This window comes from Gobius niger, assembly GCF_951799975.1.
Source record: "Gobius niger genome assembly, chromosome: 20".
Lineage (NCBI taxonomy): Eukaryota > Metazoa > Chordata > Actinopteri > Gobiiformes > Gobiidae > Gobius > Gobius niger.
In genome coordinates, this window is record NC_136871.1 from 18,217,803 (window position 1) to 18,245,686 (window position 27,884).

Consider the following 27,884-nt stretch of genomic DNA (forward strand, 5'->3'; position numbering starts at 1 on the left):
CAGTAGGGTCAGGAGGTTTCTCACTACGGTGGTGGGAGGATCATTTTACACGGCACACTTCTTTTGTCCTGGGATAAAGGGGCGAAAGGCTTAAGAGTGTGGGAAAGCTGTGCAGAGGCAGACTCCACACAGGGGAGGTGCGCCCTGCAGCCCTGTGGCCCGGCAGCGGCTCAGCTCACCAGCTGTTTGATGAAACCAGAGTTGACAGAGCCCAGTGCTCAGCTGTTGCATGAGCTTAAAGTACAAAGCACAACACAGTCAACCTTGCACACACTCACACAAGACGCACTGTGACGCCCCCTATAGACAAGAAAGCACTTTCTTTATAACTTCATACCATACCACAAGAAGTATGGCAACACGTGTGTCATGGTCATTACACATGGTACACGCAGTATGGGGACCATGCGTAATGGCTCATTAATACTCATCAAGATCTTAGTATCTTTGGTGGTGTGAAGTGACTGGTATCTTTTCCAACACATTCCGATGTAAATGTACATCTTTGTAATTAGGCTTGAGACTTAATTTATACATTTTATTGACACAATTTAAAAGAAAACTAAAAACATTCCTCATAAAACAAATAGATGACAAAAAAGTGGGTCTTCGTTTAATTATTTTTGAGATTTATTTATATGATAAACTTCTCACATAATCCATGTAAAAATATACATGGGTTAAATATATACCTTCACAAAAGGCAACAGAATTACCCTCCACAAGAAGGATCAACAGAGTATTACATTTGTTGTTTGGTATACAGTCGTTTTCAGTCAACTCCACAGGAGTCATATAGTACCTAATATAGGTCACATGCTTTTATCACTCTAAGTCTCTTTTAAAACTTACTAAGACACTTTCAGCAAGGTTTTGTAAATGTAAATGTAAAGGTGAAATAAAAGTAACTTATGAAGTTATTAAAAAATGCAGACGTATTCAGAATACAGTAATGACGATGGAAAGGCCCATCTGAGGTGTTTCAAAGTCTGTCAGGGCCTCTACCAGGGCCTCCACATGGACTTGACAGGAGCAGGAGGCTGCTTCCCTGGGCTCTGGCTGTGGAGCGGAGAGCAGAGCAGGGCACTGGGGTAAACGTCCTGTGAAGAGTGCATTCGCTGCAGGTGAGTCATGGACATGTCTTTGATGGAGGATGAGGACAGGAAGTGCATGGTCTCCTTCCAACACTGAGAGTAGCCTTCCTTGTGGGCAGTGTGAGCGACGGGACTCTGCAGCTGCTGCTTCAGGAAAGCCACTGTCATCTCCAGGACGTCAGCCTTCTCCAGCTTAGCATTGGGGTCTTGTTTGTGGAACTCCTCCAGCAGGACCTTGAGCTGCTCGATGCAGCTGTTGATGCGGTCTCTGCGCATCTTCTCCACAACTGGTTTCCTTATCTAAAGAAAAAGTACAGTTGGTTAGAAACATGTAGAGCAAATGCAACGTGTGATTCTGGTAATAATCAGACATTAGTGTCTTAAGAATGTAAACTGTACTTACTTTGTGTTTGTCTTTGGTTGAGATCATTGATATAGGTGAGTCTCTGGTGCTGGTTGGCGCCATGTCAGCAGAGATGAGATGTTTCTCTTGGAGAGCAGAGTGAGTTGTGATCTGGCTGAGGATCCCTCTACCCTATTTATAGGCGGACATTAGCATTACAAAGCCATGAGTCCCAGGCAGGATTAGCTTTCCCACACTCCCAGGCCAGTGGGCGAGGCCGACACAACAATAGGAGAGAGGCATCAATTATCTCATGGTTAACTGGCCTCATGGCCTGAGTGGAGGGAACACTGCAGAAGATATGTGAAGGTACAGACCAACACAAGCAGGTCGTTACACTTTTATTACCTGGGAACCTTCCCGCTGTCTCAACTGATCTTGGGTGCAGATGTGCAAAGACTGTCTGTCTGATAAGCAGCCACTAAATACATAAAGATAAGGCTCAATTTGCATTTACACACAATACCTTTTACAGTGATAGAGGAAAGACATTTTAATTTTATTTATTTATTTGTGTTTACAGAAGGTCACATGACAATTTCGACAATATGTAATAAAACGTTCATGACAGAAGACCTCTGAGCCCGCACAATAGGAGAATTTGTGATATACATATATATACAGTCATGGATGAAAGTGTTGGCCCTGAAATGATCTGTCGACGGTTGGTTTGCCTCGAAACCGTTGTACCGTGAGCCTGCAGGACAGCTTGAATTTAGGAGTTGTTTGAGGCTGCATATCCATCATCTGGACTAACCTTTCATCAACTTTTTTCTTACGTCCACGTCCAGAGAGGTTACCTGTAGTGCCATGGGTTGTAACTTCTTAATTAAGTTGCGCACTGTGGACAAAGGAACCGTAAGATCGCTAGAGATAGACTTGTAACCTTGACGCTGGTTGGGTTCTCCAGTCCTCTGACAGTTCTCTTCTCCTCTTTCTGTTCTCCATGCTTAGTACAGCAGGCACAGACACACAATGCAAAGATTGAGTCAACTTCTCTCCTTTTTTATCAAATTTTTATCTGTCACATGTGAGGTTTAAAGGGTCATCACATGCAAGGAAGGAAGGTCATGTTTGTCAGTCCATAAAAGCCATCGTACTGAAGCCCGAAAACCACTCCACAGGCCCACAGATTCGAAGTTTGAACTTATAATATAAGTTCCTTCTTTTGCTTCTTTCTTCTTCTTTCTTGTGTATTTCGCGCAGCTGTTTTCACCAAGTGAACATTCATTTCAAATTGAAACCTAATCCGACATACGCCATATTGGATGTCGGATATTTGGAAGGAAAGTCTGATATACAGTGAGATCCAGATGTTTACATACACTTCATAAAAAGACACGGTTGCATTTTTTTTCTCACTGTCTGACATGAAACCAGAATTTACTTATATTTTTTGTAGGTCAATTAGAATAAAAAAAAGAAAATCTATTTCTCAAATGCCAGATGAATGAGAGATAGAATTTTCTACACATTTTTGTTTATTCATTTTTTACAAAACCAAAAGTTTACATACATTTCATTAATGTTTGCTAGCATTGTCTTTAAACTGTATATTTTGGGTCAAACGTGTTGGATTTCCTTCTACAAACTCACAATAGTTGGCAGGAATTTTGAGCAATTCTTTCAAACAGAACTGGTGTAACTGAAATTCATTTGTAGGCTTATTTTACGTGCACATGCCTTTTATTTTATTATTTATTTATTTCATAGGGACAGTCATATTAATGAACAGTTGCGCGTGTGCACTGTAGACATTCCAGATTATAGCAGAGATGCTAGTTTCCATCTGTTTTCAGCTCTGACTTGACTGAGATCAGGATTTTGTGATAAAAGACCACAGGCTGAGGAAGTCTTCATCCTTTTTTTTGTTTGAAACTCCATACTAGCTTTTTGTGTTTCTTTTGAAGTAAGAGCTTCTTCCTGGCAGAGTCCCCCTCAGCCCATGTCAGTACAGTTCTTCACCAGACCTTTTTGCATTTGTTCTTGGGTTGATATTCACATTTCAGACACAGCACATTCATCTCTGGGACACAGAACCCGCCTTCTTTCTGATCTGTGTGATGATTGATTGATTGATTGATTGATTGATTGATTGATTGATTGATTGATTGATTGATTGATTGATTGATTGATTGATTGATTGATTGATTGATTGATTTATTTATCTATCTTTTGAACCAATCAACCTGCCTTCATATGCCTTCATGTGTCTTGAAATTGCACCCAAGGATGAACCACACTTGTGCTTCCAAGGTCATGACATCATCATCTGGGCTTTCCCAAAATGTTTAAAGGTCAATCTTAGTGTATGTAAACCTCTGACTTTGTAAAAAAAAAAAAAAAAAAAAGGAGTTAAAAAATGGTGTAGAATATTCTATCTCTCACTCTTCTGGAATTTGACAAATAAATAGTTTTTTAAGATTCTAATTGACCTGAGAAAAATGATTTCAGTGGAGCACTCACCGGAAAGGTAGCATAAGATTCACACACGCCATGTTTATTTTAACAGCAAACAAACAAACAAACAAACAAACAAACAAACAAACAAACAAACAAACAAACAAACAGACAGACAAACAAACAAACAAACAAACAAACAGACAAACAAACAAAGGTTATTAGCATAAGGGCTTGTTGCTAAGTCAACTCTTTAACAGGCTGTATGCATTTAAATACAGCCTATACATCCCGTCCTGCTGAGTATAGCACGTGGATAAAACACCTGTCAGCTGCTCGTGCCTGGGAAGAAAAGGCTTTTGGTGAAGGTGCAGAAAATCAGCACCTCTCCTTCCCTTCTTGTCACGCTCGTTGAGCATTAACACGGATACGTTTTACAAGGCCGAACATATAAACTAAGCTATACCTTACATTTTCTTTGGTTTAGTTTTTGTCTTAAAATTCCGTTATAGTCCATCCATACACGTATTCTTGTGTAGAAATGTAGCTACCTAATCAGAATCAGAATGTATTCTTAATGGCAATTGAGCACAGGCTACACCTTTATTTCAATCGGATTATTGGCAATCCAAAGCCATTCCTTGCTGCATGTTCCCCCTCACCAATGCAACGCGTAAAGATTGTCGCATAAGACTCGTGCGAGAGGCCCTTGTGTTCAGCAAACGCAAACTGTTTTGAACAGATCAAAGACCACGCGACAGCCGCGCCGGCACACTTCTGCTTCAGGCTCATCATGTCACACTTGGATCAGATGGAGGAAGTGGAGGTGATTCTTCAGGCCAGACGGGGTGTGGACGTGTTTGTAGTCGGGACTTTATGACAGGTTTGGACTGTGGGAAAGTGTAAGGTGTGAGGAGTCCACGGACGAGGCGCCAAACCGCTGCTTCTCTGGGTCTTATAAATAGCGCCTTTGCATCTGCGCTGCGCACAACTACTGTCTCATCTGCGGCCCGAAGGACGGAGGACTCTGTGGCGTTCAGCAATGGCTCCGGTTACTCACAGAAATGTCAACGATAAAACTTTGGACATCCCCAACAAGGTAAATAAGCCTTACGCATAGAACGCAGCACACAAAACTGAAAATGTATACAGTGATGTAACAATCTTTGTAGCTTAGGAAGCTGGTTGTGGAGAAAGTCAGAAGAGAGCGGATTAATAGCAGCATCGAGCAGCTGAGAGCTCTGTTGAATCTGGACCAGTACGATCCTGACGGTGGGGCCCAGTCCAAGCTGGAGAAGGCAGATATCTTGGAGATGGCCGTGTGTTTCCTGCGCCAGAGAGCCATCGCGTCTGTGGTGCCCAGTTACTCGCAGGGGTTCTCTCAGTGCCTCCAGGAAACACTCAGACATCTGTCCCTGCACGCGCCCCTGCAGCACGCGGAAAGAGAAGAAATCAAACGCTTCTATGTGGTCCAGAGAGCGGCACTACACAGGCACATCGCAGACGAGCACAGCACAAGTAAACGCTCGCGGTCATATGGAACCCTTTGGAGACCGTGGTAAAAGACAGTATGTTATATTTAAGTCCACATGGACAATAAGTGACTTTCACCCATTGTGTTGATAAGGTTTGTTTCTTTGTGCGCAAATGTTGTCAGCTTGGATATGTTTTGCTGCGCAGCATTTGCACTTCGCTGTGTTACAAAAGTTTGACTACAGTGTAGTTGACAGAACACAGTGCCAGGCCTTATTTGCCTTTTATAAAGGCGCCCGGGCCGCATGTCCTGTCGTTCGTTCGTTCTTACATACTATCTTCTTCATCTCATAGTTTACATTTTGTATCTTGTCGCAAAATGCATATTAAACATTCCTAAAAGTTTGTGTCTTTTTGTGATATTTTTTCGGTGCCAATTTAGATTGTGTTTGTTGTCAGAGGAACTAACCAATGCCAAGACTGAGCTAGTGTTAAAGGTGTAGGCATGTAGGACCATGGACAGCTCCGAGAGGAGCCGAGCAGGCAGGAAGTAATCAAGTATAGAGAGACACGGGGCACAGAAACATGGCTCTTATATTAAGATATATTTGTTGTATTTGAATGCAGTGATGACACATCACAGTTTGAGTTCAAACAAACTTGAAAACACAAGATTCACAAAGGCTACTTCGCCTTCATAGAAGACAGAACAAGCATGTACATGCTTTATATGTCACTAAGTGACAGAAACAAGCTTTTCAGAAAAGTCTACACATTCAACATACACACTGGGAAACAAGGAAGAGGGTGGGGGCTTCCAGGAGCACTACAGAATCCCACAGAGTGTATTTTTCTAAGAACATTCAGTAAAACTGATACAGATTTTTCAGTTATTCGTCTGATACAGAACACGTAAACTAGCCAACATAGCTTAAGTTCTTTCTATTGGTAATTGATTTCCACAGGAAAACATAAGGGATGCAGAAGCCTTTTTGAACTATAAGTTCAGTATATATTACAATATTTCGATCAATCGAAAAACAAATATTTGAAAATGAAAACACCTCAAGCAGTCACTTAATAAAATGCATACATGTCGCAGATAGAGGTCAATGTGATCCTGAATAACAATCCAGTTTGTAGATTCTACCAAGGCCTCCAGAGGACGCTGCTCTCTGGGCTCTTGTCCTCAATGTTGCTCTGAAGACAAAAGTGCGCCTCCTTGTGGCTATGCAGCTCAGTGCAGCGGCTCTTTGGGTCCTGCTTCTGCTGCAGACGTGTGAGGAAACTAACAGTCATCTCCAGGATGTCTGCTTTCTCCAGTTTGGAGTCGGGCTGCTGATGGAGGAACTCTGCACACAGGAGAGACTTGAGCTGCTCAATGCTGCTGTTGATCCTCTCTCTGCGCAGTTTCTCCACCACAGGCTTTCTCAGCTGCAACAACAAGAGAGAGTCCATGAGTTACATTTGTTCTACACTCATAACTATGAAAAAATGAATGATACAAGCTTGAGTAGAAGCATGAGACTGGGTTTACCTTGTGAGAGAGGCTGAGGTGCTCCGGAGAGGGGCCCATTGCTGCAGTGATTGTTGGAGCCATGTGTGGATGTGAGCTGAGCTCTCTGAGAGTCTGCTGTGTGCTCCTTCAGCCTCATATTTATAGAGCCACATCTCCATATGAATGTGTGGGTTTAGGCCCGGGAGAAGGTTCTCACACTCTGGACCAATCACAGCGCTCTTCTGGCAGCAGTTCTCTGAATAGGAGTGCTGCCTGGGGGGGGGTGGGGGTGGGGGGTGGGGGGGGTGAGGTCCCAGAGAAGCAGGTGGAGACTTGGGACTTGATGGAGTGTGCTCTGGAGTGAATGTTGAACGAGTGTGACCTGATCACTGACACTGACCAGCCCATCACACACAGGACACGGCATTGATTCTTCTTGGCTCATTCTCAATACATTAGTTACAACAGAGATATCAGCATGAACCTAACATGAGTTTAGAATACTTTTCACTTTAGACTCATAAAGCATTTTTAACCAGTATACATTTTGATGAAGTATACATAATAATGTTAAGAAGTAATAATTACAGTAAATCAACTTCTTAATTTAAAATTCCTTGAAGTATGATATTTTGAACCCTCTCTGCTGCTTGTTTGTGACGCTGACTGCCTTTCATTCCAGTATGTTCAGAGAGACTGGGACAGGTCCGGACGTGTTGCCAGCTGCAACAGATGTGGCTCTTGTTCCGGACTGTGAGTAGACGGTCTCCCTGACTTTCCCACACTGCACACTGAATGCTGCCTCGCCCCCCCCCCCCCCCACAAAGGCTGCTCAGAACGGGGCATTAGTGACAGATGCCACCCGTGTGCTGTAACTGAGAGGGCCCATGACTTCCCACACCATCTGGAGGGAAAGCTCCTGATTGGCTGGCTGTCTATACTCACATTGTGCACAACTCATTTCCCTGTAAACAACACCAGGCCACCACCATGTTGCCGTACAGTTAACTTAATAATAGGTTATTATCCTTAGCTATTATTAGCCTTTTAAATGGAGCATAAAGAAGATGTTTTAGCTACAGACAGCCGGCATGTGTGAGACAAGGTGTGTGTGTGTGTTATGATCCGTTTGCTCAAATCCCCTTTTTAAAGGTCTTTCGTGACTCGCGGAATAATTGGTCGGTTTTGTGGGCTATCATTTTCCATTGTCTACCTTTCAAAGTGTAGAGTTGCAAATGAAACAATGTCATTAAAGCAACATTTTTTCCCCCCCGAGTGGAATTGCAAAGAAAATTGTACACAAATGCTCAACTTCATCGACAACGGTTGTAACCCGTGTCATTTTGTGTCCGTGCCAGGAATATTGTTTTCCCGCTACATATATTTTCTACATACATCTACATTTCCGACTCCCCTTTAAGCTTCTCAATTGAATTAATTTGTGAGAAGTGTGCCGAGTCCCCCAGAGAGGAGGCGTCTTGTGGAGGATGCTAATGATGTGCACTTGTGACTGTGTTCATCAGTGCTTTCCCACACTCAGCCCATTGACCACTCAACAAAAGGCACGTGCCCTGTCAAATGCAAATCCAGCCTCATAAAAGCCGCTGCAAACATACGCCTCAGGGATCTGTTTACTGACAAACAAACATGACAGAATTAGGAGAGGGCAATGCCAATGGCTGTTCAACTGCTATGCTATAGTCATTTTGTAAATATAGCAGCTAGTAGTATCTGTTTGAAATGTGGTTTTGAACAGGGCATAGGTGACCCAGGCGGCCGCTATAGGGCACCATCTGCTGGAGAGAGCGCTGAATTGCTGTGTTTCATGTTTTTGGTGCTTAGGCTTCTGTATTCAGTACCATCTTGTCGGTTTAGTTAAGATTAGCTCTTGATCTTTTTCTACAGGCATAAAGCTATGAGTTCACTAAAAAAATGTCATTATACAAGTTTGCATAGGGTTTCCTTAGTGCCTTGTTTGCAATTACCTTATTCATTAAACCAATTGGTAAACTTTATATTATGTATTTGTAAAGTTCTATAAGATTGACCTTTGTCATATTTGATATTTGAAAGCATATTTACTTTGTGTAAAATATATCTTACAACTACTGCTTATCATGCATCAAAAGTATAGATACGTTTGTTAAAAAGTCCATAACAATTTTTCCTCTAAACATACACTTGAAAGCAGCACTCCCTCCATTGCTCCAGGGCAGATGTCTGCCTCTATTGTCCCCCCTGGGCTCTGTGAGTGAGTGTTTTCTGGTTTCCCACACTCTGGTCTCGTCTTTCATGACAGGAACAATAGAAGTGTGTCCCATTGCACATGGCATTAGTAACCGTGTGTGAGCTTGTCTTTTATGGAGAAATAGCAGACTAACGGGGTATATGGCCTCTGTGGCAAAACACCAGGTCTACAGTGGGGTTGTTAGCAAAGAAAAGAGCGAAAGACCATTTCAAATGTTTCATTTTGTTTATGTCCTGACTGGAGCTTGGGGGTTTAGCTGCTAGGGCATCATTATGTGTCATAAAAAACAGTCTCTCTTTTGGAGCAGTGCTGTCATCATAAAACAATAGCAATACAGTATAACTCTTAAGTTTCCACAATAATTGACATTCCACATGTAGTCTCATTATAGATTAATTTATAGCATATTAGAGCATTAATCAACCTATGGCACAATTACACATGCACCCCTAAGCTCGCTACAGTAACCTGGACGGGGCCTTTCTGTGTGTCTGCGTAGGTGTCCTCTGGGTACTCCGGTTTCCCCTACCACTAAAAACATGTACAATAGGCCTGGATGGATGATGTGTTTGTGTGAATGCTTGGTGTTGGTCAGAGTTCTTCATCCTCTTCTTTTTCTTCTTCTTCTTCTTCTTCTTCTCTTGCCTGCTGCACACATACCCTGCTTTTTTAATGCACCAGAAGCAACCGGGCACACAGCACTTCCAAATGCAAACTTTTTCCAACAAATTAAACAAATTACCAAATACAATCTTTTCAATCCATGAACAATTACTACTCTGTGTTTTGTTTGTTTTTCTCAAACTTTTTTTTCAGTTTGTACCAGGGAGGCCGTAAGCCTTGTCTTTGCTGGTGCTGCTTTGGAAACAGAACAGCACATCCCTGTGGTTGTGCAGCTCAGTGCAGTGGCTCTGGGACATGAAGTGTGTGTCCTGTTTCTGTTGTTTGACACTGTTTGAGCATGTTTTATAATAGAGTCTAAACTTTTCAGTGACTGAAAAATAAAGGTCATTCATTCTTACCACAATTTTATCACAGCATATGACGAGTTATTGCAAAATTAGAAAAATATTTAAAAATGCAGTACATTATTACAAAAGGCAGTTTTATTTCACACAGAAGTGAAAATTTTATAACACATTTGAACTTTTATTATACAATGCAATTTCAAAACGCGGCTCTAAAAGGTCTCTGTCGAGAGGCTGAGCGTTCCATTTAGAGATGAGTGGATCAATTACAACACATTTATATACCAAATAAGTATCAACACTACTAGCATATGTAAAATAAAAAAGGGGTTTTACACTCAAAATGATGAAGCAGTAAGTACAGTAGGATATTGGACTGAGTTTATGTTCTGTTTGTCTTTAAGTATACATTTTCTACTTTGTTGTTGTTAGTTAAACATTGACATAGTTAAATTAACATCTTAATGTAGCCGACATATGAATAATAACCCATTTTGGAAACGCATATTGACTGGAATGCATTCACCCATATAAAATGACCAGTATTGGTATTAGTACAACTAAAATTACCCCCAGAAGTATCAGTATCGATTAAAAAAGTGTGGTAACGCCCATCATTAGACCTCGGTCAGACTCATTTATAGAGCAACATCTCCATATGAATGTGTGGGTCTAGGCCTGGGACTAGGTTCTCACACTCTGGACCAATCAGAGAGCTCAGGAGGAAGACTATAGCCATCAGGCTCAAACTGCCTTAGGGACAGCTCAGTGGAACAGGTGGACAGCAGGGGGACAGTGGAGGGAAAGTACTTTTCTACTACAGAATGTCGAATTTCAACATTGATATTTCATTGATTATTTACTTTAGATCTCAATGTTTTATGCAAAACAATATTTACACCTAAACACACATTTTTGATAGACTATATGTGCCAAGATACTGAATCAACGTGTCCACTCTTTAAAAACATGAATGTGTATTATAGGTTTTATCTTTGTGAATGGTGTTAAAGTCAAGGCAGATGTTTGGCCGCCCAGCAGCTGGATCCTGGTGAGTAAAGCACTCAGATTTGGTTCCCAGAGTGTTGGGATCAGTGTTGCACTAAAGGGAATGAATGGGCCTTTTGTGGTTATGTCATTAACTCCTCAATGGGCTCTAAGGCACAGATAAACACCATACGGAGGAAAGGAGGCTATTGGTCACTGGCACTGCATAGCCTCTAACTTCAGGCCCAAAATGACAATGTTAAAGTTAAAGTGCTTTGGATGGATGGTTTCTAAGCATGAAACAGGTTACTAGCTGATGAAATAAAAAGCTGGATGGAAGGCATCTGTGAATGGAAAGGCCTCTTGTCACTGTGTGTTGACTTCTGTCATCTACAGTTCAGTGTTTGCAACCTAAAAAGTGGTGTCTTGGTTTAATCTTGCTCTTACAATCCAAAGCAGAATAAATGCTATTGAGAAAAAGAGGTTTTGTTGTGAATTGTTTATTGGAGCAAAATCATTTGGTCAGTGGTACATAGGCTGCACCATAAAACATTATAAATCACAAATCAAATTAAACAATATGCTTAGGTTAACAAAATCATATTTCCCTTTCAATTAAAGGGTTAAAGAAATAACTGACACAGTCTGTCAATAAAAACTATATCATGAAATCAATGAATGTCTATGAAGGAGTCTTGCTCTGAGGGGAGTGGCCCGCACTCACCTCAGGAGTCAAGCTCTTTCTTTTTCATAACTATGACACTTAAACATAAGTACTAAAGTCTATGGAAGGCCACGCGTGTTTTCAACAGTGTCACAGCAGTACAACTGCTTATATAACAAATACATGCATATGATGCATTCCAACATTATTATACATATTCAACTCAAGACTGCAGTGCATCATCTTACAAAAATAATGTGCAATCAATATTGTCTGTTTCAGCTTATAGAAGGCAGCTTCAAGGCATTTCCAAGTGATCAGTCCTTTATGTCTTTAAAAGCAAAGAGGAGCAACATCATCCTCTGCATCAGGAAAGAGTCGTAGAATGTCGCGGGAGTATTTAGAGTATCCGTTGTGTGAGAGCAGTGCTCTCCTCAGTGAGATGAATGACAGCGTCTTGTCCAGCAGCTCGGACACTGGGATGCCACTGTGTAAATGCTCCAGCAGCAGAGACTTCAGCTTCTCCACTCCCACACTGCACTTCCTCTCCAGCGTGTGCAGCTTACACCTACAGAAGACAAAGCACTGTCAGTGCACAGACTCAAACATTCACAACACATGCATGCTCAACATCTCAGAGAATCCGTTGGGTTTGGAGAACTGAAGACTTACCTAAAGAGCTGCTCCTTCACGCTGTCCTGGATGGCGAGGTCCAAATACTGAGACATTTTCAGTTGCAGTAGGTAGTCCTTTGCAGAGATGAAAGGTTTTCTTGGGCAGTTGCTTCAGTCCAAAGGAGATGTTGCTGATGCTTTGCCCATGTTTCTACTCTGTATTTATGCTCCTCTTCCTCTTCCCTCGCTGCTGCTCAGCCAATCAGAGGCCTCAGAGAGTGCGACAATAGACTGAATTTAATGGCTGTCACCCAGAACAGGTGGGATGTTGTTCATAATGCCATATGTCAATGAGATTGACCGAAATATATCCTGGGAGTAGTTCTAGATGCATGAGGACCACTGATCATTTCGGTTCTCATGGAATATATTAGGAACTACGCATGAGAAAAAAAATTGTCTGCAAAAAATGTTTTATAGGGCTGGATATTTGGCAGGATGTTTCTTTGATTTCATATGTGATAGGATAAATATATTTTAACATTTTATTTATTTGACCATTTAATTAAACCTATAAATCTACATTTCTACAGGGGTCAGTGGGCCGTCACTTCCCCCAAATAAAAAAATAAATAATGTAAGAATAAAGATATGATAGCTCATATTTTCAAACATAAAACAGAAATTGATTGATGTTTCATATTTATTAGTATTACTATGTTATATATTGTGAGTGTTTACGTATTCATTCAACCAGTCAATGTAACAATTAGCCTCCTATTCTGAAAAATAAAGAAATAATGACCATACATTGAATCATTTTTTACTATCTTTGAGGTTCAGTACATCATGTGTTTGCGCTGAGCAGGCGTCCTCGATTAGAGGCCATTAGGAGGAGCCGTAAAGTGCACAGTGTCCTGGGAACGAGCCGGGCCTTTGTGAGAACAGCAGACACACTTGTATTGTGTGGAGTGTGGGAAGCCTTGTGCCACGGCAGCTCCCAGCAACAGAAGCTTGCAGCAGGGCGTGTGACCGGCAGACACCCAGAGCTGTGCAGGAGGGGAGGGAGACAGACAGTAAACTGAGCCACAGACAGATGGAGAGAGGAGGAGTGGGATAACTAAAGCAAAGTGCGTATGCTATAACACCGATTTTACTATGAATAAGTCACCGGCATATCAGAAAGAGAAGATGACTTTAGTTCAGAATTTACATGCAGCAATAGTTCAAATAGTACAATTTTAAATATTGGCCCAAAGTCAGAGCGTTATGCCATCAGATTATTTATGTTTTTTTGCAACAATAATAGGTACGTATACTGTAAATGGACCAGATAATCCTCTGTTAGTGATGAAATGCCTAATCTTTTGTTTATCCCACATCACCCCACAATTTAATCCCAGAGTCCCACAATCTACTCAACCACAAGTTAGTGTGATTACAAGAAGTTTGTGTTTAACCATGCCAATGTATTTGTGTTCTAACCCGGTTATCTATTGATCTTCATTAGCTCATATATGGTATGATAAAAGGTCACCATGTTCCCAGATCTACTGCCACAGTTCAGAGTGCTCCACCTGCTCCTCTGAGACCCCAGCATGCACGCACACACACACACGCACACACACACACACACACACACGCACGCACACACACACACACACACACACACACACACACACACACACACACACACACACACACACAGACGCACGCACCCATGCACACACGTCCATTGTGTGGCATGTGGCAGCTCAGTACGCCTTCATTATGTGACTGTGTGCTGTGATTGGCCCAGAGTGTGAGAACCTTCTCTAAGGTTCAGACCCACACATTCATATGGAGATGTGGCTCTATAAATATGAGGCTGAAGGAGCACACAGCAGACTCTCCACAGAGACCTCTCCAGCTCACATCCACACATGGCTCCAACCATCACTGCAGCAATGGGCCCCTCTCTGGAGCACCTCAGCCTCTCTCACAAGGTAAACCCAGTCATGTACTTTAACACTTTCAGAATGCCTCTGCTTTATTAGTTAGACTAATGTGTAGAACAAATGTAACTCATGGACTCTCTCTTGTTGTTGCAGCTGAGAAAGCCTGTGGTGGAGAAACTACGCAGAGAGAGGATCAACAGCAGCATTGAGCAGCTCAAGTCTCTCCTGTGTGCAGAGTTCCTCCATCAGCAGCCCGACTCCAAGCTGGATAAAGCAGACATCCTGGAGATGACTGTTAGTTTCCTCACACGTCTACTGCAGCAGAAGCAGGAGAAACACTTGATGTCCCAGAGCCACTGCACTGAGCTGCACAACCACAGGGAGGCGCCCTCCTGTCATCAAAGCAGCTCGAGTAAATCAAAGTGTAGTGCCTTCTGGCAGCCCTGGTAGAACTTGGATCACCTCAAACTCACATTAGTCAATGAATGATACTGTAAGTGTTTCTCCTTACTGTGTAAGGAGAAACATGTGTGGAGTCTTTGGAAACTCAAAAAGTGTCATGACATTTTGTTCATGTGAATGTGCACACATGTGCAACGGCCTCATTTAAACAACTCACTGGAGTTGGCATTTTATTTTTATTGAGCTTCTTATAGAAAAGAAAATGTGAATCTGATGTAAGATTCCTGTTATTGTCACAGGATAACCATGTTATTCTTTTTATGACTTTTTGAATATTATTCTTTCAGTGAAAGATCAAGCAATTTGATTATTTCATCATCGTTTGTATTTTTATGGAAAGCATTCTTTTGTTTTGTTTTTACAACAGTATGTTCTAGGATTCCCACTTTGGCCAGTATTGCCTTTGTATTGTTGCATCTTACTGAGTTTGGCACTGGGTTATGTCAGTGCTCTTCTGTAAGTAACCAACAAGTTCATGAGAATCAGGTCTGTTTAAAGACCAGTCTTTTCTGTGCATTATGTTAATGCCAATAATGGTTTATGTTAAACATTAGCCTAAATGTTGATTTCTCCTGCACTCAGTTTGAGTACTATGTGATTTGGACATGTGTCTGAACTTTGTTGTGATGTATCATCACACATACTGCTTGATCACAGGTTGATCTTTACAACCTGTAAAATGTTTGTTGAAATAAATATTTCGACTTCTATCTTTTCTGTCCAGTGTATTAATGCATACAATCATGCACCAGCAGGTCCTGGCTCTGCCACTGGGCCACTGTTGCTCTATAGCAGACATGGGAAAACTTTTTGAGGCAGGGTTTTTGAACTTGCCTAGAGGGTCAGACAGACCAGAATTGTGTTGTTTCAAACAATTCTCAAATAGACTGTAAGTGTCTATACCACATTTTACACAAAATATGTGCAGTTATGTGTTATAGGTATCTACCCCATTTTAGGCAATGTATATTGGGCTTCATCATCTTTTGCGGGCCAGGTTGAAGGGCTAGGCCGGCCACATTCGGCCCCTGGGCCTTAGTTTGCTCATCCCTGCTCTATATAGTGTCACAAAGCGGTTTAAAAAGGGGTTGCTTTTGATTCATTCATTGGTTTGATGTTTTTGATTATTTTAAAACTGAAAAAGTAGTACAAATGAAGTTGTGTACAGAGCTTTAGATCATCTGCATGTAGCAAATTACACAGTAATAACTTTGAATATTTAAATTCTTATCTGCCTATAAGTAATTGTACGCAATCATGACTCATTGATGAGTCCAGACTGAATATACCTTGTAACGTCAGAACAACTGTGCACCTGACATTCCTGTCTTCAACAGTGCCCAGTTGGTGTGAGGGCTCGAGTGGGGGGCCTGTCACTCCATGTGCCCAGTTTTTTCTGTTCTTTACTATGGAGCCCACAACTGTAATGTGATGTGTTTAGGCGCACACGCTCATTGGCAGCTGCTCTTCAGCAGAGTGTGGGAAAGAGCAGAAAGCTCTCTCACAGGGGCTCAGGGACAATACCAAATCACCCGCATAAATTACACCAGCACAAGGGAGGGGCCCACACGGGCTCTTAAACATCATGCATTCTGTAGACTTTTTTTTAAATATATATATATATATATACAAAGACAATATAGGTTAATCCATTATTTTTCACTTAATTGTTTGTTTAACTAAATAAGCAATATTTAATTTAACCAGTGTATTTCAGTATTGATTTCTTTGGCTCAAACATCTCTGTGAGCTGCTGGTCTCTGTTCAGGTTCCTGGTAATCTGTGCTGAGATCGAGCATTGTCCAAAAGGCAACAGTATTTAGGTTGTGCCACCATATGTGCTTCCATGTGTTTCTTGTGATATTGTTATTTTCCTTCATCCACTGAGAAGTTCATTTTGAGAGTAACATGTGTGACTCTTTTATTATCTCTCTCTCTCAACAAGACTTACTAAGGCTGAGCAGGAGAAGTAAGGAAAATATAAATGTTAGCCGATTATTTGTTAATCCAACAACTATCCAATAGTGTTTGTGTGGCCAGAACACCTCCATGCGCATTTGCAAGTACTCAGGGTCCATGGGCCCCCTACCATGTGCATGTGTGTGTGTGTGTGTGTGTGCTTGCGTGTGCGTGCGTGCGTGCGTGCGTGCGTGTGTGCGTGTGTGTGTGTGTGTGTGTGTGTGTGTGTGTGTGTGCGCGTGTGTGTGCGCGTGTGTGTGTGTGTGTGTGTGTGTGTGTGTGAATTATCCTTTAACAAGGCACGAGCCTATTGTGAAGTGTGTGCTCTGTCAATAGGCCGAGTGTGGGAAAGCACTGGAGAACAGAGTCCCAGTCGTGTGTGATTAGCACCTTCCATCAGCCGTCTGCTCTCTAGGGGACAACGGCACACTTCTCAAAGTGCCTGACATCATCGACTAATGCGCTGTAGAATAACGGGACCGGGGGGGGGGATGATGTTACGAATATAAAATCCAAGACAAGCACAGTGATCAATCTCAACGTTGGCACAGTGTGACCTGTTACACAAAGTAATTATTATGTGTAGTAGTAGTGTAGTTAGTACATGTGTTTGCAAAGAAACTTCTTTGGTCACCAACAACATATACTGTACATAAAATGCATTTACAATTACATTTTAGCATCAAATTAAGTGATTGGACAGTTATAAATCAAGTTATCATGAAATGTTTCCAAAATGTCATCTAATAGCCTACTTGAAATTAGAATTAAGCAAAAGCTTCTTAAAATGTGCTTTAACCGCCCGTTTTAAGGTCAATCTTTATCACTTGATCCTACGATGGCCCTGGAGCATTTCTGATTCCTCACAGGGTCACCACTTTCCCAGAGCTGCACTCTCTCACTGTGTTTATCTCTATCAAGGCCCGGTCTCCACCTGGTCCCCCTGATGTCTCACCATTGTCCCCTGAGGCTTCAAGAGCATTCCCCACGCTCCATGTCCCTCATTATTCCTGTCTGTGCTCTGATTGGTCCAGAGTGTGAGAAACTAGTCCCAGGCCTAGACCCACACATTCATATGGAGATGTGGCTCTATAAATATGAGGCTGAAGGAGCACACAGCAGACTCTCCACAGAGACCTCTACAGCTCACATCCACACATGGCTCCAACCATCACTGAAGCAATGGGCCCCTCTCTGGAGCACCTCAGCCTCTCTCACAAGGTAAACCCAGTCATGTACTTTAACACTTTCAGAATGCCTCTGCTTTATTAGTTAGACTAATGTGTAGAACAAATGTAACTCATGGACTCTCTCTTGTTGTTGCAGCTGAGAAAGCCTGTGGTGGAGAAACTACGCAGAGAGAGGATCAACAGCAGCATTGAGCAGCTCAAGTCTCTCCTGTGTGCAGAGTTCCTCCATCAGCAGCCCGACTCCAAACTGGAGAAAGCAGACATCCTGGAGATGACTGTTAGTTTCCTCACACGTCTACTGCAGCAGAAGCAGGAGAAACACTTGATGTCCCAGAGCCACTGCACTGAGCTGCACAACCACAGGGAGGCGCCCTTCTGTCATCAAAGCAGCTCTAGCAAAGACAGGATTAGCGCCCTCTGGCGACCCTGGTAGAAACTGCAGACTGGACTCTGAGGCAGCACAATGTTCCAATACTCTGATGACTCTTGATGATAAATTGAGGATTTAACAGTCCTTTGAAAATGTATTTTCTTTGGGGAAAACATGTTTGTTTGTTTGTTTATACTTGTTTATACTTGTTTACCTCTTGAAATAGAGAGGCTTTACAGTTGTGTTTCCAATGGAAATATGTGCTCCAAAGCAGAGACCACACTGGTTATTATCTATAAATAACTGAGAGACACTGTTGATCTTGTTGATCTGTCTATACAGCTCATGGTTGTTTATCGATTCTTTTTGTGGATCCTTTTCTGTCTATATTAATGACTCCTGCAGATCAATTCAATGATCTCTTGTTATTCATATTGTGAACCTGTTTGTGGCCAAGTGACTGTGTGTGATGTTCACATGAGGCTGATGCAGATGTCTTTTGTAAAGACCGTTTTTACTCTGCTCATTGTCATTGAGTGCTGTGTGTCTTAGACGAGAGTCTGAGCTCTTTAATTTTACTGTATCTCATGTTGAGAGTTTTTAATAATAGTTTGAACCTAATAAATGATCACATCCATATATATTCTCTTTACGATGCCATTATTTTCGATTCAATCAAATACTTTATTGCCAAATTACAAGTCAGTACAGATTTGTGTGGTACAGTTTAGTCACATGACCCTTTTCTTTTATGGACAACATCATCGTCATTTTGAGGAGTTTTGATCATTTGAATTGAATCTAAAAATCAGCTAAAAATCAATCATCTAAATTAAATGTCATTATAACTATACTAACTTTACATCATTTATTGAAACCCAGTGGAAAGATTGGATTTATGTTCAGGAATTTGAGATGGGGCCTATGTAAATCTATGGAACTCCACATCCACATCCACACATGGCTCCAACAATCACTGCAGCAATGGGCCCCTGCTGCTACTGCATCAGCAGTATCAGGGTTATGTGTAGAACAAATTAACTCATGAACTCACTTGTTGCAAGTGAGAAACAAGCCTGTGGTGGAGAAACAGCGTAGAGAGAGAATCAAGAGCAGCATTGAGCAGCTCAAGTCTCTTCTGTGTGCAGAGTTCCTCCATCAGCAGCCCGACTCCAAATTGGAGAAAGCAGACATCCTGGAGATGACTGTTAGTTTCCTCACACGTCTACTGCAGCAGAAGCAGGAGAAACGCTTGATGTCCCAGAGCCACTGCACTGAGCTGCACAACCACAGGGAGGCGCCCGTCATCAAAGCAGCGCTAGTATGTGTATCAGAGAGTTTTCCTTCATTTTATGTTTTTATTTTTCTTACAATTTTTCTGATAACAGACTTACAGTAATAAATACAAATAAAAGTAGGCCAAGTAGACCAATTGTAAGGCATATGCGTTAACAACCATTGGCCACTAAGTGGCAGTGTAGGACAAACTCCTCAGCTTGAAGAGAGACAAAAAGTGAGTGAGTGAGTGAGTGAGTGAGTGAGTGAGTGAGCGAGTGAGTGAGTGAGTGAGTGAGCGAGCGAGCGAGCGAGTGAGTGAGTGAGTGAGCGAGCGAGTGAGTGAGCGAGCGAGCGAGCGAGTGAGTGAGTGAACAGGCCTCTCTTCCCTCAGTCTATCCCAGGGCAGCTGTGGCTGCAATACTACCACCACCAAGTAAGGAGTGAATGAATACTGTGATGTAAAGCATCTTTGAGTGTCCAGCAAAGTAGTGGTATTAGTAGCAGCAGTAGTAGTAGTAGTAGTAATGACATAAATCATGAGAATAGCAAAATATGAAATGTGGAAAAGTTTAATATTTTCAAAGAAAATACCATCAAAGTATTTTCAAAGAAACTAGTTTGACCTAAGTTAACAAAACACAAACTACATTTATATGTCAAAATTAACATTTCCCCTAAAAGATTAACTCACACTGGCACGAGTTACTGTTGTTTTTTTAATTCAAAAATACAGATATTGCTTTTTAATATTACTCAAGTAGAAGTATATATATATATATATATATATATATATATATATATATATATATATATATATATATATATTGTGATGATCTGACCTGACAGATTACTTGACCTTTCCATTAACTCACAGCAAACTAAATAAAATCTGCCAAAGCTTGATATAAAACTTCATCTCTGACCATGTTAGAGAGTTATTTTGTTATCTCTGTCATAGTGATCAGCAATGGCCCTGATGATCTCTCTCCCTACTTTTTTCGTTTGGCTGCTGACATCATAGCTGAATCACATATTTTTAATTTGTCCATACAACAAAACTGTATCAGCAAAACCTGTTGAAAAATTAATAAATGAGCGAGTGAAGCATCACCTGTTTTCCAATAATATCCTCTCACATCATGAATCTGGCTTTAGAAAAGGACATGGGACAGTTGCCGCTACATTAAAGGTTCTCAATGATGTATATGAAGCACTTGATGCCGGGGAATACTGTGTATCCAAAGCCTTTGACACAGTCGATCATGGGAAGTTGTGTCAAAGGCTTTTGGACATTGGGACTTTGTGGCTAAACTTTAAGTTACCTGGACATTACAAAAGGAGTCCCTTAGGGCTCCATTCTAGGGCCTACTCTGTTCACTATATACATAAACAATCTGGGCCATGGTCTCAAGATCTGCATCTTTGATCAGTTTGCCGTTCTAAATCTATTGACTGTTTTCTTCTTCTTTTTTTTAATGCATGCAGTCTTCCTTTGACAGCATTCAGTCCCAACTTTCACAACTTGGGTTGATGTTCAATGCAAGCAAGAGCAATGGTATGTTATTTGCTAACAAAAAGAGGGTCCCCTTTACCTAAAATAACCACAAAACACGAACAGTCCATTGATTTCGTGACATCCTTTAAATTCCCTGGCATACACATTGATGATAGTTTGACCTTCAATGTAGATATTGATAGCCTGCTATGTTCTATCGAAATAAGTCATGCTTTTCTCATCAAGCCACAAAACAGTTGGTGTCTGCCACTAATGAGTGTCTAAGATTATGGAGACATTGTTTACATGAGTGCCTTTGCCAGCTCTCTGCACATGCTGGACGCAGTGTATCAAGGAGTACTAAGATTTATCACAGATAGTAAATACTCCACTCACCATTGCACCCTGTACTCGCTGGTGAAATGGCCATCATTATATATTTGCAGATTCTTTCACTGGTATCCGTTTATTTACAAATCTATTCTCCTTGTGCCATCATATTTGTCATACTACTTCACACGCAGATAGCCATCGCTGCCTCACAGGACTATGTGTCCTTCAGTGTCCCAGCAGTGCACACAGAGGTCCCTCCAGCTGTTACATGGTTCAGCAGGATCTGAAGCTGTCCAGCCTGGTCACACTAGGAGAATTTAGAGTTTTATTAAAAGGTCTGGAAAATGTGTAAGCAGGAAATTGCTGTTGTTTTAATTAGAATCTTTTAGCCATGTTTAGATGTATTTGTAAAATGTTTGTATTTGTAAAACTTTTGCATATTTACTTTCTGAACTATTTATAATTTACATGCTTGAAACAGGTTTCTCTTGTATTTCAGACATTGAGCCTTAAAGCAGTACTAAGTAACTTGTTTACCTTAATAAATCCTTTTCGTAGTCCCTCTGGGGGTAATTCAAGTGTTAATGGGATATCTCTAGCCAGAAAACCACAATTTCAACTTTGCCGCCACCGGATGGGAGGCGCAATATACAATAACAGAATCACGAAGAAGAAGCTAATAGGCTAATGGTCAAAGCTAAATGCGGGCTAGCGCCACTTAAGCAGTATTTCAGCCAAGTTTGAGTGAAAAATGTGTAATTGGATGTACAATATCCCTCTCTCCCTTTGTCTTTTCTGTCAGTGTAGCATTTCCTCTCACGGACAATTAATAAGTAAAAAATTGCAATATACTACGACATCTGCAGTGGCACTTATAGCCTCTAGGCGCATGAGTTGCTTAGTACTGCTTTAAGGGACAATCCTTTATAAATAAAGGATGAATAAAATTAAATTAAAAAAAAAAAGGTCAGTTGCTTGATGTAGGTCGGCTCAACTGAGCTGCTAAAAGAAAGACCTTATCTTGGTATTTATTATCTAAAATAATGTATGTGTTTCATTAAACCTGTGAAGTACTGTATATGGATGTATAGTGATGCAGATGACTTTTGTACAAATCTAAATCTAACCCCAAAAAGTGTTCATTCACATTCAATTGTGCTTTTGGATCCATGTGAAGTTCATTATTGTATAAAATAAAAGCTATTCCTTTGCAACCGATGAGTTTTCTTCAAGAGCTTTAGGCTTGAAGTTGTAAAACTCTTCATCCCAAATAATTGCAAGTTTTGTTTTTTGTTTTTTACTTGTTCTTTAATTTGACAAGGAGCCGAGTGGATAATATACATTTATTTAAGTTGAATAAAATAGCCTCTACACAAAACAATGCACAATAACATAAGATACCATGTACAGTATATACACAGTGTAAAATATACTACAATATATAGTGTTAACAAAAGAAAATTATTTATGTGCACATGTCTGATTTTGGGGGAGCTGCCTTGGTGCAACATTCAATTAAAAAATAAATTTGGTCAACCATAACAAATCATTGGAAGTAGTCTTAAATAAGTTTGAGGTATCTGTAGTAAAAAACAACAAAAAAATAATCTGGCAAAAATTAGTTGTATGTTTTTCTATTTACAGAGCAGCAATATGAGGAGTCACATGACCAACAGGGCCATCAGCAACAGAGGTTTTGTCTCCACGTCACCAAGATGCACCCTGGTGGAAACAGGCAAAACGTGTAAGTCACAATGTTTTACTTCAGGTATGGATGCATGATTCATAGTTCATATGAATAAATGTGCAGCCCGTAGTACCTCATCTCCTGATGAAGGCTACAGGCAGCTCTCTGTTGGGAACCAAAAGCCCAGAGTGGATCACATCCAGCGGCTCATTATCAGTTGCCACAATTTCAAAGTCTCGTACCAGCTACAAAGAGACAGCAGAGGGTTTGTGAGTCCACGAAATCACATGAACGACTGGTAATGTGCAAGCATCCGTCCTACATGTGTGTGTGTGTGTCATGTAAGGTTAAGAGTAGCTATTTTTAAGTCATTTGAATGTGATTTTGCAGTTAACGCACATGATCTCTGCAAATTACATCCAGATGACATGCGTTAAAAAAATTTGAAATACAAAAATGAGATTCTTCACAAACTAATATTGTATTGTTTTGTTTTTTTAGATTAGATTATTTCAAGAATATTATTACACAAATCAGAGATGGTATACCTGTTAAAGAACTTAAAATAGTGGCATTATCTTAATATTCCCTGGCCAAAAAAAACCCATTAGGCCCCTCATGATGTACAACGCTTGCATTTGTACAAAACAGTGCTTTCCATTGGGCTACGCATGGGGGTGAAGAAAATCGTCCCTCCACGACACAAACTTGCCTTCCCCTGGTGTGAATGATTGATACATACACAACATACGTACCCAACACATTGCCAGCTGCAGCTGTAGTTCGGCCAGTCTCCGTCCAATGCACATCCTCTTCCCAATGCCAAAGGGAACATAGGCGAAAGGGTTGATGGTGCTGTTCTCCCGTAGCCATCGCTCCGGCTTGAACTGCTTGGTGTCCTCAAAGTACGCCTCATTTGAGCCCAGTGCGTGGCTATTAATCATTAAAACTGTCTGTGAACACACAAGGGGCGGGGGGGCGGGGAGGGGTTAATAACTCCCTCTACATATCAATCTTTAAATGGCTCGATAAATTAAAAATGCCGTTGTGTAAATCGTATTGGGTGTTTAAAGTCCACTGCTAATAACTGCTAGTTTTTACTACATGTAACAATTTTCATAATCCCAACCTGCTTCATTTTAGGGCAAATGTAAACTATACAAGTATGTAATCTGCTCATGTTAGATGTATGAAACTAATCCCCTTACCCCTTTGGGAATGGCATAATCTCCCAACACAGTGTCTTTGTCCAAGGTCCTGCTTGTGAATGGGACTGATGGCGACAACCTGTAGGAATCCAAAAGAGCACATGGGTACATGGCCTTAGTTTAGTATGAATGCCACACACATGTACAGTTTAAGAAGTTTAGCACCAGGGGAGCTAATCATACTGCAATGTTTTTCACAGGGCCAGCTGACGTGATATAATCGCCAGTCACAGGTCATACATGTACATTCCCTTGATGATATGGTTAAAGTATTAGCCTCAAATAACATCTCGAAAAACTTGTGACTGCATGAGAAAAAGAGCAAATCGGGACAGGGAAGTTATCTAAAAGCAACAACAAGAGAGGGCATCTAACTAGTCAGGCTATACTTTGAAAAGGTTTATTTTTGGAGCCAGTCATGTGTCTATACAGTGGTGGATAAAATCACAATCTGTGACTAATGTAGAACTGCTGACTGTTTACGAAAATTGAATTTTGCTGTACATTGTAGATTACATTGACTCGTGATTTACAGTGGGGAAAAAAAGTATTTGGCCAAAATCCAATAGAATGTCTACGTGAAACTGACCAAATACTTTTTTTCCCCACTGTATGTAGCATAACTGTGTGACTCTCTGTGCATTCAGATCAGTCGAACTGGTTTTGCAATTTAAATATTCTACCAGATCAAAGGAAATGGAGCCATGCAATGCTCCAAAAATGATGTCTTTTTTTTAGCACTGTGTCTTTTTATTTGATCAAAATTGGTTGTATGTCTGATTGTGTTGCGACCTTAGTGACTGTATAATATAACAATCTTCCTTGTGTGACGTCACTCTTGTGGTGAGAGCCACAGAGTGAGAGCGTGGTGCTGTACCTCATGGACTCCTTGAGGCAGGCCTTGAGGTAGGGCATGCTTTTGAGGTGCTCTCCACACGGGTCCTGCTCTGAAGGCACCACAGCTCGGATCTCCTCTAGCAGCTTCCTCTGGGCGCCAGGGTTACGTGACAGGTTGAAAATAGCCCACAGCATACTGTTGGCGGTCTGTGAAATGCAAACACAAAGGGGTTCAAGGAAGGAGTCATTGAGGCCAGAGGGAGAGATGTCACTTAGTAGAGTAACTATGCTGAGTGGATTGATCTGAGAGGTCCTCGAAGGAGCTCAGAGACGTTTCTTCAAAGGCAACTCAGTTACATCCACACCACACACTTTCGAACGACTGTAATAGTAGAACCTGTTTGTTTTAAGCCCCACACCCTTGTCATGGTTGCCCAAGGACTAAAGGTAAAACATTCCTAATTTCTAAACACTGATGATTTAAGTGCTTTACTTACAGTCTCTACTCCTCCGATCTGCAGCTCAGTGATGGCAGCGTACAGCTCTTTTTTGGACAGACAGCTGTGATGTAAGATGTCGCCAATTAGGTCGTCAGGTGCTCTGTTGGTGTCCCTCGTCATTTTCTTGTCAATGTAGACTTTGGCTGTGGAGGGAATGATTTACTATTAAAGTCAAGGTATTGATTTTAAAATACATTTCCAGTATGACATGTTGCTTCTTCCTTGTATATGAGAAATAATTCAAAAGCAATGTTGTTAAAATACTCTATATACTAAAAGAACTACTGGCTTAATGCACATGTTCAGTATGACAACACAAACTTCTATCTATCTATCTATCTATCTATCTATCTATCTAGTAGTCTACCAGTATAGGTTAGGGGTGCCCAAAGTGTGAGCCTTTCACCCTGGGTACGCTTCCATGAAAAACTTTGGACAACCGTGCAGTAGGAGGTTCTTCAGGTCGACTACTGTTTTCAAGTTATTATGCAAAGTAGTTCTACATTCCATTTAGGTTTCCCTGTTCTTCTGGATTGCACAAATGTTTGGCACTTGGTACCTGTGCTAAAAATGCGGTCCCATGCTGCTGTGTGGTCCTGCCACGTTTTGGTGTTAAAGCTCCTGTGAAGCTCCACTGGGGTGACCATCATCATGCCAAAAGTGCTCATCATCTGACGCAGAACAAAAAAGAAGAAGAGAAAATTCAATCACAAACTGCAACAAAACCTGCACCCACTGGCCCCTAAACCCCCTTATCTGTGTTATTGGTTTGCCCCAGTAAATCCAAGTAAATACAATCGGAAAGCTTGATGGGTGGCTCGGTTCATCTGACCTCAGCCTAGAGTGAACCTACTGAACCAGCCTCTCAAGTATTTGCAGGGGGGAAATGCTCGCACTCACTGTTTTTACTGCTGTTATAAAGTTCATAGCTTCTTCATTGACTTTCTCTTGCAGCAGGCCAAACCTCTTGTCATACAGGACCAGGCAAATGGCTACAAAGAGAAAAGAGTATTGAGTCAGTCACATTATCACCAGGGAGCATCTGAGAGCATCATCAATGAGTAATAGCTAAACTGTAGTGAAACCGCCAGCATCATTCACACAAACTCATTAAGCAATGTCCTGAATTAGTCTACAGACAGACATGCAAATGCTTTTAGCTTTTAGTTTGAAACAATGCTTTAACTAGTAATGGCTGCACCACATGGATTGAACGTGACTTACTCTCAAATGACCACTTATTCAGCTCGAAGTACAAGTCCTCAATTTTCCCATTCCTGTTAATGTTTTTAATTCTGCCAACAAAATCCTCCAACACCTTTAGAAAACACAGCAGACACATTTAGTTGACAGTGACGACGACACACAGAGACTAAAGCAGGCAGGAGTTTGAACTGTACCTGGTTGATTTTGTTATCCAGTTTCACTACTTCTGTGGGTTTCATTAGCTTTTGCTGGAATGCGCTCCTCACCCTTTGCCAGTCTTTCCCCTCTCTGTCAAACAGGTCGTTGTTGTTAGTTCAGTCTTAATCATCTGGCTTTACCTTGCGTAGATAGCGACAGATAACGCTCGTACAGTATGAGAAGTCCGTACGCCTCTTTCCTCAGGTCTCTGTAAGCTTTCCACGGTTTGATTTCCAGCCTCTGAGGATAACTGCCCTCCTTCCTGTAGAGCGCCTCCAGCAAACAAGGCGCGCCAATGTGCACCGACTCAAACGAGCCCAGCTTCATCCGGAAGATTTTACCAAACTTCTTGTGGTAGTCAACCTGCGAACGAGTTGTTTCCCTTGTTAAAACACGTGTTGCATTGCGCCAAAAAAAACAAAAACAACAGACAATTTGCTAGACAGTTTGACCAACAAAAAAACAACAACAATGACATAGGCGACATGCACAGATGATTAAAATCAGTGAAACTGTACCAGAGCCTCGTGCTGCCTGGTGAGTCCTCCTTTCCGCAGCAGCTCCACCAGACTGCCAACGAGGGGCCAGTTGGTGGGGCCAGGAATGGCATCCAGGCCGTGCGCAGTGTGCGGTCTGGAGGCAGCGTGAGGGCAGAGCGGCGCAGTCTCCACAGCATCCTTCTCCGCCAGCACACACACAGAAGACGTGGGCTTGAAATGCTGCAGTCCCACAGACTTATTTTTGAGCAGCTCAACTATCTGGGGCACCTTCTGTATTTGCGCTCTCATCGTTGAACACTTTGTAATGTTCTTTGTTGTGTCGTCAGTTGTCGTTTCTTGGAAGTGTCACACCTTGCCACAACATATATAGCCCGC

The 27,884-nt window shown here is 41.5% G+C and overlaps 7 protein-coding genes across 7 annotated transcripts; 3 read left to right on the plus strand and 4 right to left on the minus strand.

The window, feature by feature from the left end:
- Positions 1–802: 802 nt before the first annotated feature.
- On the minus strand, positions 803–1,587 carry LOC306979437 (transcription factor HES-5-like). Its single transcript, XM_079578389.1, has 2 exons — positions 1,498–1,587; positions 803–1,394 (listed from the first exon to the last, which is right to left on the minus strand). Exons 1-2 carry the CDS (start codon positions 1,558–1,560, stop codon positions 1,002–1,004), a joined length of 456 nt encoding a protein of 151 aa, XP_079434515.1. The 5' UTR covers positions 1,561–1,587; the 3' UTR covers positions 803–1,001.
- A 3,250-nt stretch (positions 1,588–4,837) lies between these two features.
- On the plus strand, positions 4,838–5,499 carry LOC306979439 (transcription factor HES-5-like). Its single transcript, XM_079578390.1, has 2 exons — positions 4,838–4,996; positions 5,070–5,499. Exons 1-2 carry the CDS (start codon positions 4,940–4,942, stop codon positions 5,457–5,459), a joined length of 447 nt encoding a protein of 148 aa, XP_079434516.1. The 5' UTR covers positions 4,838–4,939; the 3' UTR covers positions 5,460–5,499.
- Positions 5,500–6,161: 662 nt separating this feature from the next.
- On the minus strand, positions 6,162–6,980 carry LOC306979711 (transcription factor HES-5-like). The gene is made up of 2 exons (XM_079578806.1): positions 6,908–6,980; positions 6,162–6,804 (listed from the first exon to the last, which is right to left on the minus strand). The coding sequence occupies exons 1-2, from the start codon at positions 6,968–6,970 to the stop codon at positions 6,517–6,519; spliced, it is 351 nt and encodes a 116-aa protein (XP_079434932.1). The 5' UTR covers positions 6,971–6,980; the 3' UTR covers positions 6,162–6,516.
- Positions 6,981–11,614: 4,634 nt separating this feature from the next.
- LOC306979728 (uncharacterized protein) lies at positions 11,615–12,535 on the minus strand. The gene is made up of 2 exons (XM_079578824.1): positions 12,408–12,535; positions 11,615–12,303 (listed from the first exon to the last, which is right to left on the minus strand). Exons 1-2 carry the CDS (start codon positions 12,461–12,463, stop codon positions 12,069–12,071), a joined length of 291 nt encoding a protein of 96 aa, XP_079434950.1. The 5' UTR covers positions 12,464–12,535; the 3' UTR covers positions 11,615–12,068.
- Positions 12,536–14,210: 1,675 nt separating this feature from the next.
- Positions 14,211–14,781, plus strand: LOC306979782 (transcription factor HES-5-like). The gene is made up of 2 exons (XM_079578899.1): positions 14,211–14,334; positions 14,440–14,781. Exons 1-2 carry the CDS (start codon positions 14,272–14,274, stop codon positions 14,734–14,736), a joined length of 360 nt encoding a protein of 119 aa, XP_079435025.1. The 5' UTR covers positions 14,211–14,271; the 3' UTR covers positions 14,737–14,781.
- A 3,052-nt stretch (positions 14,782–17,833) lies between these two features.
- Positions 17,834–18,337, plus strand: LOC306979790 (transcription factor HES-5-like). Its single transcript, XM_079578915.1, has 2 exons — positions 17,834–17,928; positions 18,034–18,337. Exons 1-2 carry the CDS (start codon positions 17,866–17,868, stop codon positions 18,328–18,330), a joined length of 360 nt encoding a protein of 119 aa, XP_079435041.1. The 5' UTR covers positions 17,834–17,865; the 3' UTR covers positions 18,331–18,337.
- Positions 18,338–22,831: 4,494 nt separating this feature from the next.
- cyp24a1 (cytochrome P450, family 24, subfamily A, polypeptide 1) lies at positions 22,832–27,819 on the minus strand. The gene is made up of 12 exons (XM_079579008.1): positions 27,528–27,819; positions 27,182–27,372; positions 27,006–27,099; positions 26,830–26,923; positions 26,506–26,597; positions 26,165–26,276; positions 25,603–25,748; positions 25,146–25,312; positions 24,269–24,347; positions 23,816–24,013; positions 23,194–23,305; positions 22,832–23,095 (listed from the first exon to the last, which is right to left on the minus strand). The coding sequence occupies exons 1-11, from the start codon at positions 27,795–27,797 to the stop codon at positions 23,195–23,197; spliced, it is 1,554 nt and encodes a 517-aa protein (XP_079435134.1). The 5' UTR covers positions 27,798–27,819; the 3' UTR covers positions 22,832–23,095; position 23,194.
- Between the last annotated feature and the right edge of the window lie 65 nt (positions 27,820–27,884).

Bases quoted from the DNA above. Each gene is read 5' to 3' on its own strand.
- LOC306979437 (XM_079578389.1), bottom strand. From the start codon at position 1,560: ATGGCGCCAACCAGCACCAGAGACTCACCTATATCAATGATCTCAACC. The intron at 1,395-1,497 runs GTAAGTACAGTT...CTTTTTCTTTAG, and splicing joins CAACCAAAGACAAACACAAA to ATAAGGAAACCAGTTGTGGA.
- LOC306979439 (XM_079578390.1), top strand. From the start codon at position 4,940: ATGGCTCCGGTTACTCACAGAAATGTCAACGATAAAACTTTGGACATC. The intron at 4,997-5,069 runs GTAAATAAGCCT...CAATCTTTGTAG, and splicing joins CTTTGGACATCCCCAACAAG to CTTAGGAAGCTGGTTGTGGA.
- LOC306979711 (XM_079578806.1), bottom strand. From the start codon at position 6,970: ATGGCTCCAACAATCACTGCAGCAATGGGCCCCTCTCCGGAGCACCTC. The intron at 6,805-6,907 runs GTAAACCCAGTC...TTGTTGTTGCAG, and splicing joins ACCTCAGCCTCTCTCACAAG to CTGAGAAAGCCTGTGGTGGA.
- LOC306979728 (XM_079578824.1), bottom strand. From the start codon at position 12,463: ATGTCTCAGTATTTGGACCTCGCCATCCAGGACAGCGTGAAGGAGCAG. The intron at 12,304-12,407 runs GTAAGTCTTCAG...TGTCTTCTGTAG, and splicing joins GTGAAGGAGCAGCTCTTTAG to GTGTAAGCTGCACACGCTGG.
- LOC306979782 (XM_079578899.1), top strand. From the start codon at position 14,272: ATGGCTCCAACCATCACTGCAGCAATGGGCCCCTCTCTGGAGCACCTC. The intron at 14,335-14,439 runs GTAAACCCAGTC...TTGTTGTTGCAG, and splicing joins ACCTCAGCCTCTCTCACAAG to CTGAGAAAGCCTGTGGTGGA.
- LOC306979790 (XM_079578915.1), top strand. From the start codon at position 17,866: ATGGCTCCAACCATCACTGAAGCAATGGGCCCCTCTCTGGAGCACCTC. The intron at 17,929-18,033 runs GTAAACCCAGTC...TTGTTGTTGCAG, and splicing joins ACCTCAGCCTCTCTCACAAG to CTGAGAAAGCCTGTGGTGGA.
- cyp24a1 (XM_079579008.1), bottom strand. From the start codon at position 27,797: ATGAGAGCGCAAATACAGAAGGTGCCCCAGATAGTTGAGCTGCTCAAA. The intron at 25,749-26,164 runs GTACCAAGTGCC...TTCCCTCCACAG, and splicing joins GGACCGCATTTTTAGCACAG to CCAAAGTCTACATTGACAAG. The intron at 25,313-25,602 runs GTAAGTAAAGCA...TGCATTTCACAG, and splicing joins AGATCGGAGGAGTAGAGACT to ACCGCCAACAGTATGCTGTG.